Genomic DNA, 13,635 nt, shown 5'->3' with positions numbered 1-13,635 from the left:
TAAAGATCATGAGTAGGTGAACCTCATTTACAGCAAATACACTGATTCTTAAAATGAAGTGGAATGTGAATTTAAGTCTCTAGTAATGCCATAGAACAAATACTAACTCCTCTGTGTTTATACATCCTGCATATGATAATTTTAAAGCAAATGGAAGTGATACAGAAGATAAAGTACTTTTTTTTACTTATACTAAAGCTGGGTTTCATTAGATAATTACCTCAAGCATAAATATTGCACTTAATGATTAACTTACTGGTGTCTGTGTTTCAGGCTTGAATAGAATAATTCATCTGGCATATTTACTTTTAATTAGACTTGTTCTCTTCCATATTCCAAACTTGTTTGTCAAGAAGAGGGATCCCTTTCCTGACAGTGAATGCAAAATTGCCAATAAGGTCAGTCCAAATTCTGGAAATTTCGAGCAGAATCAAAATAGTTACTTTGAATCCGAAACCATTAAAACAGACGGCTAAGCTCTTCCACGTCTGTAGGACCAAGATTTGACCTAAGAAATCCACGTGTTTATGGGTTATGTTCCCTTCGCCCCTCCCTTTGCCGTGGCCGTGATGCTGCTGATGTTCCTCCCGTGCTCGGAGCCGCCCGTGGCAGCTCATACGCACTGTGTGTACCTGTGCAGGCCGCGCGGATGGGCCGAGTGCCGTCAGTAAGTCGTGGATGTTCGTGCGGAGCCGCAGTTCCCCGCTCTGCCCGCGCGTGTTAAACCCGCCGTTGTTATGGCCACGGCAGCGCCGCCGCACTGCGCCTGCGCGGGGCCGTGAGGGCCGGCGGGGCCGTGAGGGGACGGGGCACTGCGGGGCGGCGGGGGCCGAGAGGGGACAGGGCTGCGGCACCGGCTGCACCCGCGGCCCTCGGGAAGAGCTCGGGACCGGGCCATCCCTCGGGAAGGGCTCGGCACCGGGACATCCCTCGGGAAAAGCTCGTCACCGGGCCGCCCCTCGGAAGGGCTCAGCCCCGGCCGCCCCCGCGGACTCCCGCGCTCCCACTCGTGCCCCCCGCGCAGGACCCTGCGCTGCCTCAGGGGTGAGGACGCGGCGATGGCCGAGGCTGCCCCTGCCGGCCCTCGCCACACAGGGATTGGGTTCTTGCGCTGCTTTCGCTCAGTGAAATGAGTGCGAGTTATTATTGCAGCTGCTCAAGCAGTGCTGTAACCTTCAATTAGCTCTTAACCGGCGAAATAACTACAGCATGCAGTGGTTGCGCTGTATGGTGGTTCAATCTGCAACTCGTAACCTGGGAGGCAAGTTAAATCAATAGTATCGGTGCAGCTGTGACTTTCAAACTTGCCAAACTCATATCTTTCAACTTTTCTGCATAATTAAATCTACACACCTAAAAATGGAGTAAAGATGGAGATCTCCATGTAGCAAAACTAAGTCTACTGACACCACTTCCATCAGGATGGTTTTGATGGATGACTTGGAGGTAATTCCCAGGCAGTGCTCCCTGTTAACCCTGTGCCTCCCTGCCACAAGGTGACACCACTGCCTTGAGGAACTGCTGTGACAGAAATAAATTAAATGTATGCACGTATAATAATTACAGAAAGATTGATAATTTTTTGTGTAGTTAACTGTGTTTTGTGGGGGTTTTTTATCAGCTTGTTTTTAGGGTAAAAAAATTTACATCAGACAGAAGTGAATTTTCATTTTTCAGAAGGAAAATACACATTGAGACAATTCAGCAGCTATGCCAAAGGGCAAGAAGAAAGATGTCAAGAAAACAGATGTCAAGAAGAAAGACAGTAAGACAGCAGACAGTGAGAAGGCAGAAGAATCTGTACATACTCCTGATCCTGCACAAGATACTACAGCTGAGAGTGGTTTAACAGGGCTGCCAGATTTGCAGCGTGATTCAGTGAATGCTGTGGGAGAAACTCAGGCAACTCCAGAGATCCCAGAGGAGGAAGAGGAACCTCCAGTCCAACCTGTTCCTCAGTACCGTGAGGAGCCTATTCTTGCTCAAATTATTGTAAAAAGGTATGTATGCTTGTTACAAATACAGCAGTGTAAGTCAAGAATTCTCATTTAAGTATCTCTGCTGTACCCAGGGTCATACAAACACAGGTTTGACTCTTGATTTGAGGCAGAGAATTGGGTTATTCACACCTAGTAGCAGTGACACCTTATGAGACATACATGTAGAATTCTGCTGCCTTCAGAAGGATGCTCTTTTAGCTTGTCCATTTTTGGCAAAGTTTTGTTTAAATATGCAGACAATTGGTGAAGAAACTATAGTTATATCATGTCATGTTTAGATGTTGCTGCCTTTTACTGTTTAGGGCTGCTCATATCCCTTAGGAATATCTCAAACTGGAGAAGCAGGTGAATGGCAATGTTGACAAAATCCTTTAGTATTTCAAGAGGACTGTATGTAACGTTTCACATACCAACATTCCTGGTTGTAAGCTAGTAAAGGCTACTAATGTGATATTTTTTCTTAATTGAAAGAAATATGGATCTGAGGCAACACAACAGTTATGTGAAATATTGCAAGGAAGGTTCAAAAAAGTGGAAATTTTCTGGTTCTTTTTTCTACACAAACACAACAGCTGACCTTTGTGTGGACCGTGGTAAATCAAAGGTCATTTATTTTTATTCATTATAGTGATGTAGATCTACTGGCAGTGACTTGAAATCTTCATCTTTAGTTTGCTTTCTTTGTAGCTATGAAGGTGAACAAGTCAATGGATTGTATGAGGGTGAAGGATTTGCATGTTTTGAGGGAGGGAGTACTTATAAGGTGAGTATATAATTTAAAAAAAAATAAAATAGTAGTGGACCAAGTTCTATCTGTAGAATAGGCAGGCTGTTTCTTTTAAGGTGGGTGGAGGTTGAGCTTTCAGAAGCATTGAAAGTTAGCATTAAACTTTTTGGGTTTTGGCATTAAACTTGTTGGTTTCTGGCATTAAAACTCTTGATTTGAAACTAGCTGGGGGGAATTGATATGTCATTCTTTTGAAGACTTACAGTCACTGTGGGCTTCAGCTGGGGTAAGATTATATTTGCAAATGATGCCATTCTCTTCATTTTGAAGGGCATGTTTTCTGAAGGGTTTATGCATGGACAAGGGACTTACACGTGGGCTGATGGAGTGAAGTACGAGGTAAAGTGCAATTTAAGTTATAACTGAACACAGTTACAGCCAATGAGATGTGCAAACTGAAGGGAAGTACCTCAGTTGCAGGAATTGGTACGGTGCAGGTGGCAACTGCAGAACTGTGGCAGTGACTTCAATCACAAGCCTGACTTCTCCCAGACAGTTGGGGGACACTCTTAGTTTTTTTTAATGTTGTAATTGAATCTTTCAGGGAACATTTGCTAATAATGTGCAGATGTTTAATGGCCGTTATACATGGAGTGATGGTGTCTATGAAGGATCAATCAAAGATGGAATTAGGCATGGATTTGGATTTTTCAGGAGCAGAACTCGGCCTATTTCTTACCTTGGCGAGTGGTGTAACGGCAAAAGACATGGAAACGTGAGTAAGAACCAAAGGAGAGCAGGGGCTTGGATGGTACCTTCAAGAACAGCAAGTGTTACTGAGCAAAGGTTTTACAAAAGTGTTTTGTTCTGTTGCATGGTTTTATGCTGGGTAGAGATTTGTTTTCCCTAAGGATTTTTTTCTGAAGTTGTGAACATAGTTAACTCTGTAGAGCTGCTGTTGGAAGGGAGTGGGTCAGAAAAGTGATCTGCCTCAGAGTGAGTACTGTAATTAAGTTGCCAGAGTTAGTTCTCTTCAAGTATTTCCAAGTGGTTTGAAAAACGTGGTAGACTTTGATGTGATGTAATACAATTTTTCTTTTGGTTACTTGGTGTTTTTTAAGGTCTTAACTAATATTCATCAAAGGAGGTTGCTTTTTTTATTTAATTCTGTCACTTCAGTTGCTTTCAGTACATCATCTCAAAGTGACTAAGTATTAGAGCGTGATTGCATGTGTCATGTAATTTGTATGTGATGTTTTATTCATGTAGATGAATATTTAGGTTTTTCAATGGCCTATGCTGTTTGTTTCAGGGTATCATTTATTTTGATGAGGAACATGCATCTTGGTATTCAGGTGAATGGGTCAATAATGTCAGAGAAGGATGGGGAATGAGACGGTAAATGTGATGAAAACATACTTCATGTTTTTATATTTCATGTGTATTATCATACAGTTTCTCCCTTTGTTTCAAATGGATACAAATGCTGTCATTTCATACTACTGCAGTGGAATAAAAGTGCTTTATAATAATAAAACAGACCTTCTTTATAACTTATATTTTTATGTGCTGTATTTCTATTGATCATTCGCATAAAAGAACATCTAAAGACAAAATCCCAGCTCAGCTTTGGTAAACCACAATTCAGTATTTATAATGCTGGATTGATTTGAACAGATGGAGCTGCTTTATGAATAAATGACTTATGTGTAGAATTACATATAAACAAAGATTTTTACTAGCTATGGCAAAGACTCTTTGTAAAAAAAAAAAAGAGCTGGTTAATGTTTAGTGGTTTGTAAGTTAAAAATAGTAGACAAACGGTGGCTACAATCAAACCTCTGTATCTGTGCCACAGTGAGGCAACTTCCAAATTAACAGTTATATTTAGCAATAATAAATTCTAAATTTATTAGCAATGAGATTTTGCATAAGCCTTTCACAAGATCAGCTGAGAATTTAGGATGAATAGTCATTAGCTGTTATTGTTTTCTTGCAGCTACAAGTCTGGAAACACCTATGAAGGTCAGTGGAAGAAAAATGTACGACACGGACATGGAAGAATGATATGGTTGGCAGCTAAACAAGAGTATGTAGGACAGTGGGTGAATGGCATCCAGGTATTAATTGCTTCCCCAGAAACCTCTCTTTAGTTCAGCATCTGTCCACTGCTCTAGGAAAGCTGGATAGGGAGCTTTGTGCAATATCAAAGGAGCTTTTTATGGTTTTTGCCAGTTGAGATAGTGGAAACATGCTCTTTATTGTAAGTTGATTCTCATGTTAGCAATATTCAGATTGTTAAAAGGCTTTTGACTTAGTCTTATAAAATCATAATTTAACTCCCTAATGGAAAATAGAAACATTTTTCAATTAAAAAAAAAAATTAAAATAATTTAAGTGTTTGTGTCTATATTTAGCTTGAGATATTACTTCAGCAGGAAGTACATGTGATAATTTACTTCACTGTCACCTTTAAAATATTAGACCACACTGTTCCCTCTTGGAAAAGCATTATGATGGAAGATGATTTTGTGGCATTTTCTGTTTCTTCTGTTTATTATTCTGCTGGAAAAAGAATTTGAGCTACCTGCTCTGTCTTTTCACTCTGCTTAAAATTACCAAGGAGTCCAGCTTCTGGAACATCCTGGCTCTCTGGCACGGTGTTCAGGATTACAGGCAGAAGGATTCAGGCAGGAAGGGTGGTTTTGGGAGTCCTGTGATAGGGCTTGATTCAGTGTGTCCCCTGGGTCTTCTCCCAGGCACCTTTGCAGAACAGGGTTCTGTGGCTGGTTTGAGGCACTGCAGCAATCACCTGGGGGCCTTTATTTCGGGGACTCGCCTGGCCCTAGAGCAACAGCAGCTCTGCTGGGGATGTTTTTTCCTAAACACGCGGATTTTTTTTCAGCATGGATATGGCACCCACGTGTGGTTTTTCGAGAGAGCGCCTCTGTCTCAGTACCCTCTGAGGAACGAATACGTGGGGGATTTTGTCCGAGGGGAACGACACGGCCACGGGAAGTTCATCTACGCCGGTGGAGCCCTGTACAAAGGCCAGTGGGTTCGTAATAAGAAGCACGGCAAGGTGAGTCCTGACAAAACTATGGACAACAGCAGAGCAGGCTGTTCTGCCCTGCACTGTGGATCTCCAGATTCCTGTACAGAAAACCCCATTCAGTTTGCAGTGTGGATGGAATCCACCACAAAGGGCAGAGAGTCCACTGAGAGCAGTAGGAGTCCCTCCAGGGAACTTGCTGGGCCACAAATTGACTCTGTGGTCAGGTGTGTGTTGTGTGTATAAAGAAATACATTTCCCTGGGGAGATTGTCAGTGCAACAGGTACATCTTGTGTTTTGCAGTGGTTGGTCAGTATTTCACACTGTGAATTAATGGATTTCAAGCTGTCCTTGCACAGAGAGTTCTTACATAGAACAGATTTTTGAAAAAAACGTGAGTGCCACATATGCAAACTAAGAATTGCAAACAAACTTTTCTATATGTTTTTCTTCAAAATACTTTTCAAAATCAAACAGATACATAGGTCTTCATCCCAACAGTGTACTTAGTTAACAAGATGACAGAGTGCGTTATGAAAGAGGGTAGGAAAAATTATTTTCATGTATTTTATCTCATATGCTGCATTTTAGCCAAGATTCTGAAAAGGAAATTTGACTGAGAACATTAGTGTTATTTTTATGATCTTTGTTTTGTGTTTATATTAAGATTAATTCTGTCTGTAGGGCAAGTTTATCTTCAAGAATGGTCATGCTTATGAAGGAGAGTTTGTAGATGATCGTCTGGTAGGTCTTCCTCTTCAAGAGAATGCAGCGAATGCAAAAGAGCTGAGTGGCATTGGCACTCCTTCTCTCATTGGTAAGCAGCTTCACAAAAAATATTTCACTCAGTTCACATTTTGTTGTTCCATTTTACTATAATGTGAAGCTGTTTGTACTTAAGAAGCAAACAAATTTCTTCAAAGAACTCAGATAAAAATGGGAGTTATCTTAATAATTAATGACTTTTACTTCCATGCTTTATTTCCTGCATGTGACACTTGGAGTTGAGTGACACAACCACATTCCATCTTGTGATGTTTTTGGAACACTGTTGTCTGAAAGTTTCATAACATATGTAATGTCTGCATTTCCTTTTGGCTAGGAGTTGGTTTGACAAAAATACCCTTCAGTTGTTATGCTGTTGATTATGAAATCCCTACTCCTCATTATAAAGGAATCCATTGATCGAAGTCAGTAAGATAAAAAGGAATAATACGTGTTTTATTTTTCTCTGTGTGCATATTTATATGTTAAACTTTGGTTTAGTTTGTTCTAATTTATTTTATTTGCATGGTAGAAAATATCACAGTCATTAATGACTCGAAAAGTACTTCTATCCTGGGGTCAGATATTGAGTTGGATATATCTTCACTGCTTGACTTGTTCCCAAGGGAAGAGAGACAGGAAGAACTGAACCAAGTAAGAGTCTACTCTTTGATATTTTCAGTTTTCCCCTGTGGTGTCTTTCATATTATTTTATTTCTGGTTTATTTGTATTAAAGTAACTCTTTCCATTAAAGAATTATTTGAAAATCTGAAGGCCATGAAAACAGAAAAGCAAAAACAATGAATAAACAGTATTGCCTCTTCTGAGCTTCCACTAAAAAGCAATAAAAATAGATTAACATATCTGGAAGGGCATTCAGCAACTGCCTTTAGCCACTCTGAGGTTTGTCTGCTGACAGAGGAGAATTTATTTTTATCAGTCCCCAAACCCCAAGTATTTTAACTACTTTTGAGTAATGCTTTTGTGAACACTTAGCCGGGGATATGCTCTTCAAAGTTGCAAGGTCAGAAAATTACCTGCCCAGTTACAGGATCAATACAAGCTGATCTCTGCTTGCTCTGAGATGATGCTGAAACCAAATCCTGCTTTCTTTAGGTAGAATGTGCTGTGTTGAGGCATATGATAATACTGAGGAGAGACTACAACTTCTACAGCGCCTTAGGCTACGGTCATTCTCCCGACAACACTTTCCTCATGACTAAGCTCCAGTTTTGGAGGTTCCTGAAGGACTGCCGGTTTCATCACTCCAAAATAAGCCTTGCTGAAATGGATCGGGTGGTGGGAGGTTTGTACTTCCGGTGGTTGGGGTCTGGAATCCAGGAATTTTAGTAGTAAGCTGTAGAAAGTTGGAGTGGCAAGTTCTAGTGGTAGCTTAACTGTGGTAGTTAAGTGGCCCCAAGTCAGAACCTCTGTGCCTGTGAGTTCTCAGTGGGTGCATTAACACTTCTCCAGGCACTTCTGATCCTTAGGTGAGAAAACACAAAATTAAAATACAGCCTTAAAAATTGCACTGAAGAGACATCTATTCAAAAAATGTATTCACCCCTAGTCTTGCCATTACTGTTACCTGTAGTTTTCAGAGAAAGAGACTTAGGAGAGATAAATATTTTTATTTTTCATGTTCTTAACTTTGGTTTGCCTGTAGTATGTTTTTTTTTCTTCCATAGAGCCAGTTAATCCATCAATTCCCTTTAGACTTGCAGTGTCCCTAGTATGTGTGGGGTTTAACTCCAGCTTTGCATCCCATTTTATTTCTGTATATGCTGAGTGGATGCATTTCTAGAAAGAGAGAATTATCTAAGATCCAGCCGTAGGTGGACAGTTCTCCCTTGATCTGCTTGTTTGAAAATGGTGCAGTGTCTGCTTTGAGTCTTTCAGGAGTGTTATTGCCTGTGATAGGCAGAGATGGAGAGGATAAGAAAGGCTGACAGATCAATATTCCTGTAAGGAATGTGAGATGTGAGCGTAATAAAGGGTTGTTTTTTCAAAATTTTCAGGTGGTAAAGAACTTCTGGAGATCCATTGTCCACACCAGCTATTACTGTTCAGAACATTTTTATCTTACCTTATTCATCTGGCATTTCATATCTATCATAAAAAGCACAAGTAAGTTCCATCTTTTAGTGCAATTTATTTCAGTGTAATCAGTTGGAATCTTCCCAGACAAGAGTATTTTTGTTTCACCTGTAGAGTGAAAGGTCGTGCTCTGGACGGATGTTTCTCAGCAATGATGTCCAGGAATGTTATTCCCACTGCCTGTTGTGTCCAAGGTAAGCCATGGTATTTCTTCTGTGCAGAATTCATCAATCAGTACCACATACATCACTGGTTTATTATAACCATTATTTTTTACCAATTCCTTTTAAAAGGTATCTTATTTTCTGAGGAAAGACACACTGTTTTTGCCATGAACTACATTTACAAATGCTGGGAGATATACAGAGCTTTTTGCAGCCCGAATCTCAACCCTCCCTTTGAACCCACAATGAAGATAAGGCAATTTGTTTGGATGTTGGATGTAATAATCTATTTTTTTTCTGTTTTGTGTGATTAGATGTGCTTTATTTGTCCACTTTATATGGGCTTTTTAGAACTGTGGCTTCTGCACAGTTGAAAAGGTAGGGCTGATATTATTTGTGCAAACTGTCCAACAGACATTAAAGGGATGGTTGTTCTACAGAAATTATTTTTATGCATTTTTTTCAGGATTGAATTCTAATTTTGTACTCGATCATTTCAGATGATCAAATCTTAGACAAAAGTGTTTTAAGGGAATATAAATATTTTTTCTGGTCCCTCCTGTGTCCCTCTCCACCCCATCCTATAAAATGAATATATGAACATGTCTTATTGTTAGAACTCAAAGACTGGCAGTTATTGAAATAACATGGGAAAGCACTTCAATAGTGTATTTACTGCAAGATGAACATGAGATTCTTTAATAAAATTCAGCAATTTAGGGACAGATCAAGATTACTCTGAAGGTAGGGAACAGTTCCCATTAATATGCCTGGGGTTTGGGTGACTGTCACTTTATAAATCCAAGCCATTTTTTCATGAAAAAAAAATCAGATGGCAAAATTGTAATCTTTTCTGTTTTTGTTTATGAGCTTTCCACAAGCTCTCTTTTTAACTCTGTTTTTGCAGTCTAAGGAATATTCCCATTGACTTCAGTAGGGCCAGAATTTCACTGTGTTTTTAATTACACATGTGGAAATATCGTTTGAAACCACTAGAAATGTTGGTAGTGGCTTTCAAGGGTAGATTAGGTCCATGTGGGAATGCCTTAAGTGCTGTTAACATGTAACATTTACTCTTACCCAGGATTTGAAACTTCTCAACAAACAATTAACTGTTGCAAGACTTGTGAAAATATTTGTCAAAGTTGGTGCCTGTCCACGTGGTAGGACTGGTATCAACATGGAACTGGAGGTGTGTATGGAAAAAACCATAGTTCATAGCTACAGGAACAATTAAAATTGCTTTTAAAAACTGCTGCAAATACTATCCTACCTGCTGGAGCAGGAAGAAAATGAATTAATTTTTTGGAAAAAAAAAAAAAAGAGTACAAACTCAGGCCTCTGTTTTTGTCTTCCTTTGTTCTGCCTGCACCTTTTAGTTTAGTTCATGTACATCTATAGTTTTCTTAATATCCCACTCTTTTTAGTAGTCTCAGCATACTGGAGCATCCAGATAACTCCTTAGGAGTGCCATAGCCCTCAGGGGGAATAATACCATTTCCAGGAGGCTGCTGCTGGTGGTAGTTGTGTCTGTGAGGCAGCTGCCTGACAAGATGTATGTCAGTGATTACACAGAGATCAATCTCTGCACTTCCAGCTGCCAAGGCTGTTAAAATGGATCAATAATTAAGATCTGAACCCAGTGATCCTGAAAATCTGGTGATTCAAGAAAGCTGATTAGTGCCATGTGAAGTGCTGCCACCTCAGTGACTGTAGAAGACTCTTGTGGTCCCCAAGAGTTGGCCCAGTTTGGAGGGTTCTCACCCTTCAAGAATTAGCAATGCTCTGTTGTAAATTGCTCAACTGAATTTGTTCTAAACAGATAAACTGAACACACATGGTGAGTCTTACCAGGGGAGCCGTTTTACACACATTCTTGGGGTTTCTTGAAGCATCATGTTCAAGTAAAATATTTTAGGTAATAGCCGTAGTTGTGAGTTACTTTTTAGAGAAATTTCTTACAGCTGCAGATAAAACAAAAATCTATGCAGCAGTTTAGTTCAATATGACTTGTATAAGATGTAACACAGTGTATCACCTCCTAAATTTTTTGAGCTTTGGCTGTTTTCAATTTTTCTTCAGAAGAAGAGATGTTTGACTAGTTAAGTGAGGCCAGTGAGACTTCACAATCACTTCTGAGTTCTTTGCTTGCTCAGTTATACGTGCCTGTTAATGAAGGAATTTTGCAAAAATGAATGAATTTAACCATTGTGTTTCTTTTACTCTAGTTGGTTTTTCTGGAATTTTTTGAAGCTCTTCTTGAATGTGCAGTGGTGTACGTTACCCATGATATGGTTAAGGAGCAAATAGCTCATGAGAATCAGAACAGAGCTAGCTTTAGATTCAAGAACTTCTCCAGGGAAAACTCAACTTTGTACTCAGGATATTCTCAGGTAAAATTGATGCAGCCCTGTTAAATATTATTATGTGTCCACTTAGAGGGCAAAGGCAGGCTCTGCAAATATTCTGTTTCCTGAACGTAGAAACCAAATGTTCCCTCTTTGCATAAACAGTTGTTTGATTGGGTCCTTCTGCTTTTCCTGTTCATTACTACCTTAAATTGTATCATCAGTGTGGACAGTTTTAACACATTTGCACGTTTTCCTAGATAACTATAAATATACATAAAGTAATAAATACACATAAATGACAGATTGGTTGGCTGGTGGAAGACTTCTCTCCTGCTTTAAGCTGAATGTCTAAAATGACATTGCAGCTGTTGTAGGTAGCAAGCCTTGCTGTTTCCCAGCAGTTAAGCTGTGCTCTTTTCTTTTTGCTAAACTTTTGAATAAGGATTTTGGAGGTTGTAAGATGCTGCCTGTGACACAGGTGCAATTTGGATGCACAGGGTAGTTGAAGGCATGAATTAGAATTGTTATTCTTTGGAATTATGCACAAGGTGAAAGTATTTTTATTAATTCCAAGAGCACTCACAAACACCTAATTTCCCAGTCTCTGTAAGCCAGTAGTGCCACTGTACACCACCACTTCCCATTCTTTGGCCAGTTGTTCCCATCCTGTGGACCCATTCCCTTGAATCACTGCAGGCATAGGCACAGTTGCACAGTGAAGTGGTCCAGTTAAAACAGTCAGATTTTCCAAGACCAGAAGAAAATCTTAATTTAAATGTACTGAGGGTAAAATTCTTCTTGTGTTTACACTTCATTAGTGCATATACAGCAGAAGTACAATTGGTGCAGACATAAGCAATGACATTTCTGAGGCAGCTGAGCTGTGCACTCAGGAGCAGATGAACAATAGCATGTAGAGCAACATGTGAGAACAGAGGAACATGTCTAAGAACAGGAGCTTTCATTCTCTGTATTTCTGTCTTTCCCTAGCTCTGAAATAGGATAATCCTGCTTGCCTGGCAGGTATCAAAGGTAAAGTGTTACCTGCTAATACTTGAAAATGTGAAACACTATTGCAATTTTAATGTTTTGAGATAGGCATGATTGCAGAATGCATTTGGTTGGCAGAATGCTTTGGAGATGGGAATTTGTATGACTCAAAGGGACATGGGATCTCACCTTTTAATTTGAACACAAGCCCAGATGTTTAGTAACTGAATTTAAAACTTCTTGCCAGCCACTGAGGTCTCGTGAAGACAAAGAGCAGTGTCAGCAAGCATCTCTTCTGGGTGAGTACTGCAGTTACCATGAACATCTATAAAAATAGAGGTGCTAGAGGAGATTCACTCTTTCTGAAACTTTCAAGACAACTAAAACCGAAGGTGATCATTGAAACAGCTGATGTATTGCAGTTACACAGGGCACTCCATTCAATTTGGCAATTATGACAGGGTTTATGTGTAGCTTTCCATACCTACTGCACACAGAGAACTGGGCAGGTTTGAATCTCTGAATTTTCTGTGCTTTTTAATTAGAAGCAATCACTTTTTCCTTAACAATAACTTTAAAGGCTTTTTAAACCTTAATTCTTCCTGTTCTATCCCACTCATTTGGGCATGGAAACAAGAGATTGAACTCTGCACTGTTGCCTTCATTATAGACAAACTTTTCATAATTTCAGAAACATTTTAACCACAAGTCTAGCTGTCAGGTCAGGGGACAATCTATATTTGTTTGTGCTGAAGATCAAACTTGATATTTAATGCATAGAATTAAAGAGTGAGTTCTTCTAATTTTCTCTCTTTGCATTATCAGAGACTGTCCTCTCATTTGCCCCAGCTTGTGCAGACAGCAAAGATGATCTGTCATTGTCCAGCTGGGATGCAGGAAAAGAACCAGATTCCTCTCCAGCAAAGGAACTGGGAGGTAAAGAAGTCCTACTGATTTTTTACTAACACCCCCACAAAAAAATCCCTTGTAGCTCTTGAATAGTGAAATTTTCATTGTATATGCAGATTTCAGCTTGTCACAAGAGGGCAGTAAATGAACATTTATTCTCGAGGAAGATTTTTTTAAAAACTTAAAATATTTTTTAAAAGAGAATGAAACTTCATAATTAAATCAGACATTTAGGTATTTACTTAAACAGTTTCCCTGATTTTAAAATGCCACATTTTATTTGTAGGGCATCTAGAAGATGTAATTTGTATTTACTCCATGAGAAGCTCAATCTGCGAGCCTGCTCATTTAATGTCTTGGAAAAATAAAATATATTACTGCTATGTCCTGCTTCTTTTACTTAATATAAGAATTATTCTTAGTGGTGTGGCACCATTAGCTGGGATAAGATGCCTTATGTCAGGACAGGCCAACATTCATGCAGAAGAGACATCAGTAAGAGCACTTTTTATGTTGATGCTTGTAACTTTTTTGTACCATCTTCTGGCTGATTAGCAGATCTCATCTGGGTTGGGTTT

General features: G+C 39.6%; 1 protein-coding gene across 4 annotated transcripts in view; it reads left to right on the top strand.

Annotated features, from left to right (window-relative positions):
• Window positions 1-286: 286 nt before the first annotated feature.
• LOC108496586 (radial spoke head 10 homolog B2-like) overlaps window positions 287-13,635 on the top strand; it is a 15,042-nt gene continuing 1,693 nt past the window's right edge. The window contains exons 1-18 of one of the 4 annotated variants that reach the window (XM_017813428.1): window positions 287-398; window positions 1,678-2,000; window positions 2,688-2,763; window positions 3,058-3,126; window positions 3,332-3,502; window positions 4,040-4,125; window positions 4,727-4,847; window positions 5,633-5,809; window positions 6,465-6,597; window positions 7,078-7,199; window positions 7,663-7,852; window positions 8,565-8,673; window positions 8,755-8,837; window positions 8,937-9,085; window positions 9,892-9,999; window positions 11,036-11,200; window positions 12,396-12,447; window positions 12,974-13,084. In XM_017813428.1, the coding sequence (XP_017668917.1) occupies window positions 1,711-2,000; window positions 2,688-2,763; window positions 3,058-3,126; window positions 3,332-3,502; window positions 4,040-4,125; window positions 4,727-4,847; window positions 5,633-5,809; window positions 6,465-6,597; window positions 7,078-7,199; window positions 7,663-7,852; window positions 8,565-8,673; window positions 8,755-8,837; window positions 8,937-9,085; window positions 9,892-9,999; window positions 11,036-11,200; window positions 12,396-12,447; window positions 12,974-13,084 (2,212 nt within the window). In that variant the 5' untranslated portion in view covers window positions 287-398; window positions 1,678-1,710. Of the gene's footprint in view, window positions 399-796; window positions 1,045-1,677; window positions 2,001-2,687; window positions 2,764-3,057; window positions 3,127-3,331; window positions 3,503-4,039; window positions 4,126-4,726; window positions 4,848-5,632; window positions 5,810-6,464; window positions 6,598-7,077; window positions 7,200-7,662; window positions 7,853-8,564; window positions 8,674-8,754; window positions 8,838-8,936; window positions 9,086-9,891; window positions 10,000-11,035; window positions 11,201-12,395; window positions 12,448-12,973; window positions 13,085-13,635 lie in introns of those variants that run through there. The other 3 variants (XM_017813427.1, XM_017813429.1, XM_017813430.1) reach the window with 3 other exon arrangements.

This window comes from Lepidothrix coronata, unplaced genomic scaffold (genome assembly GCF_001604755.1).
Source record: "Lepidothrix coronata isolate B3197 unplaced genomic scaffold, Lepidothrix_coronata-1.0 Scaffold41, whole genome shotgun sequence".
Lineage (NCBI taxonomy): Eukaryota > Metazoa > Chordata > Aves > Passeriformes > Pipridae > Lepidothrix > Lepidothrix coronata.
This window is presented reverse-complemented; position numbering and strand designations above follow the sequence as displayed.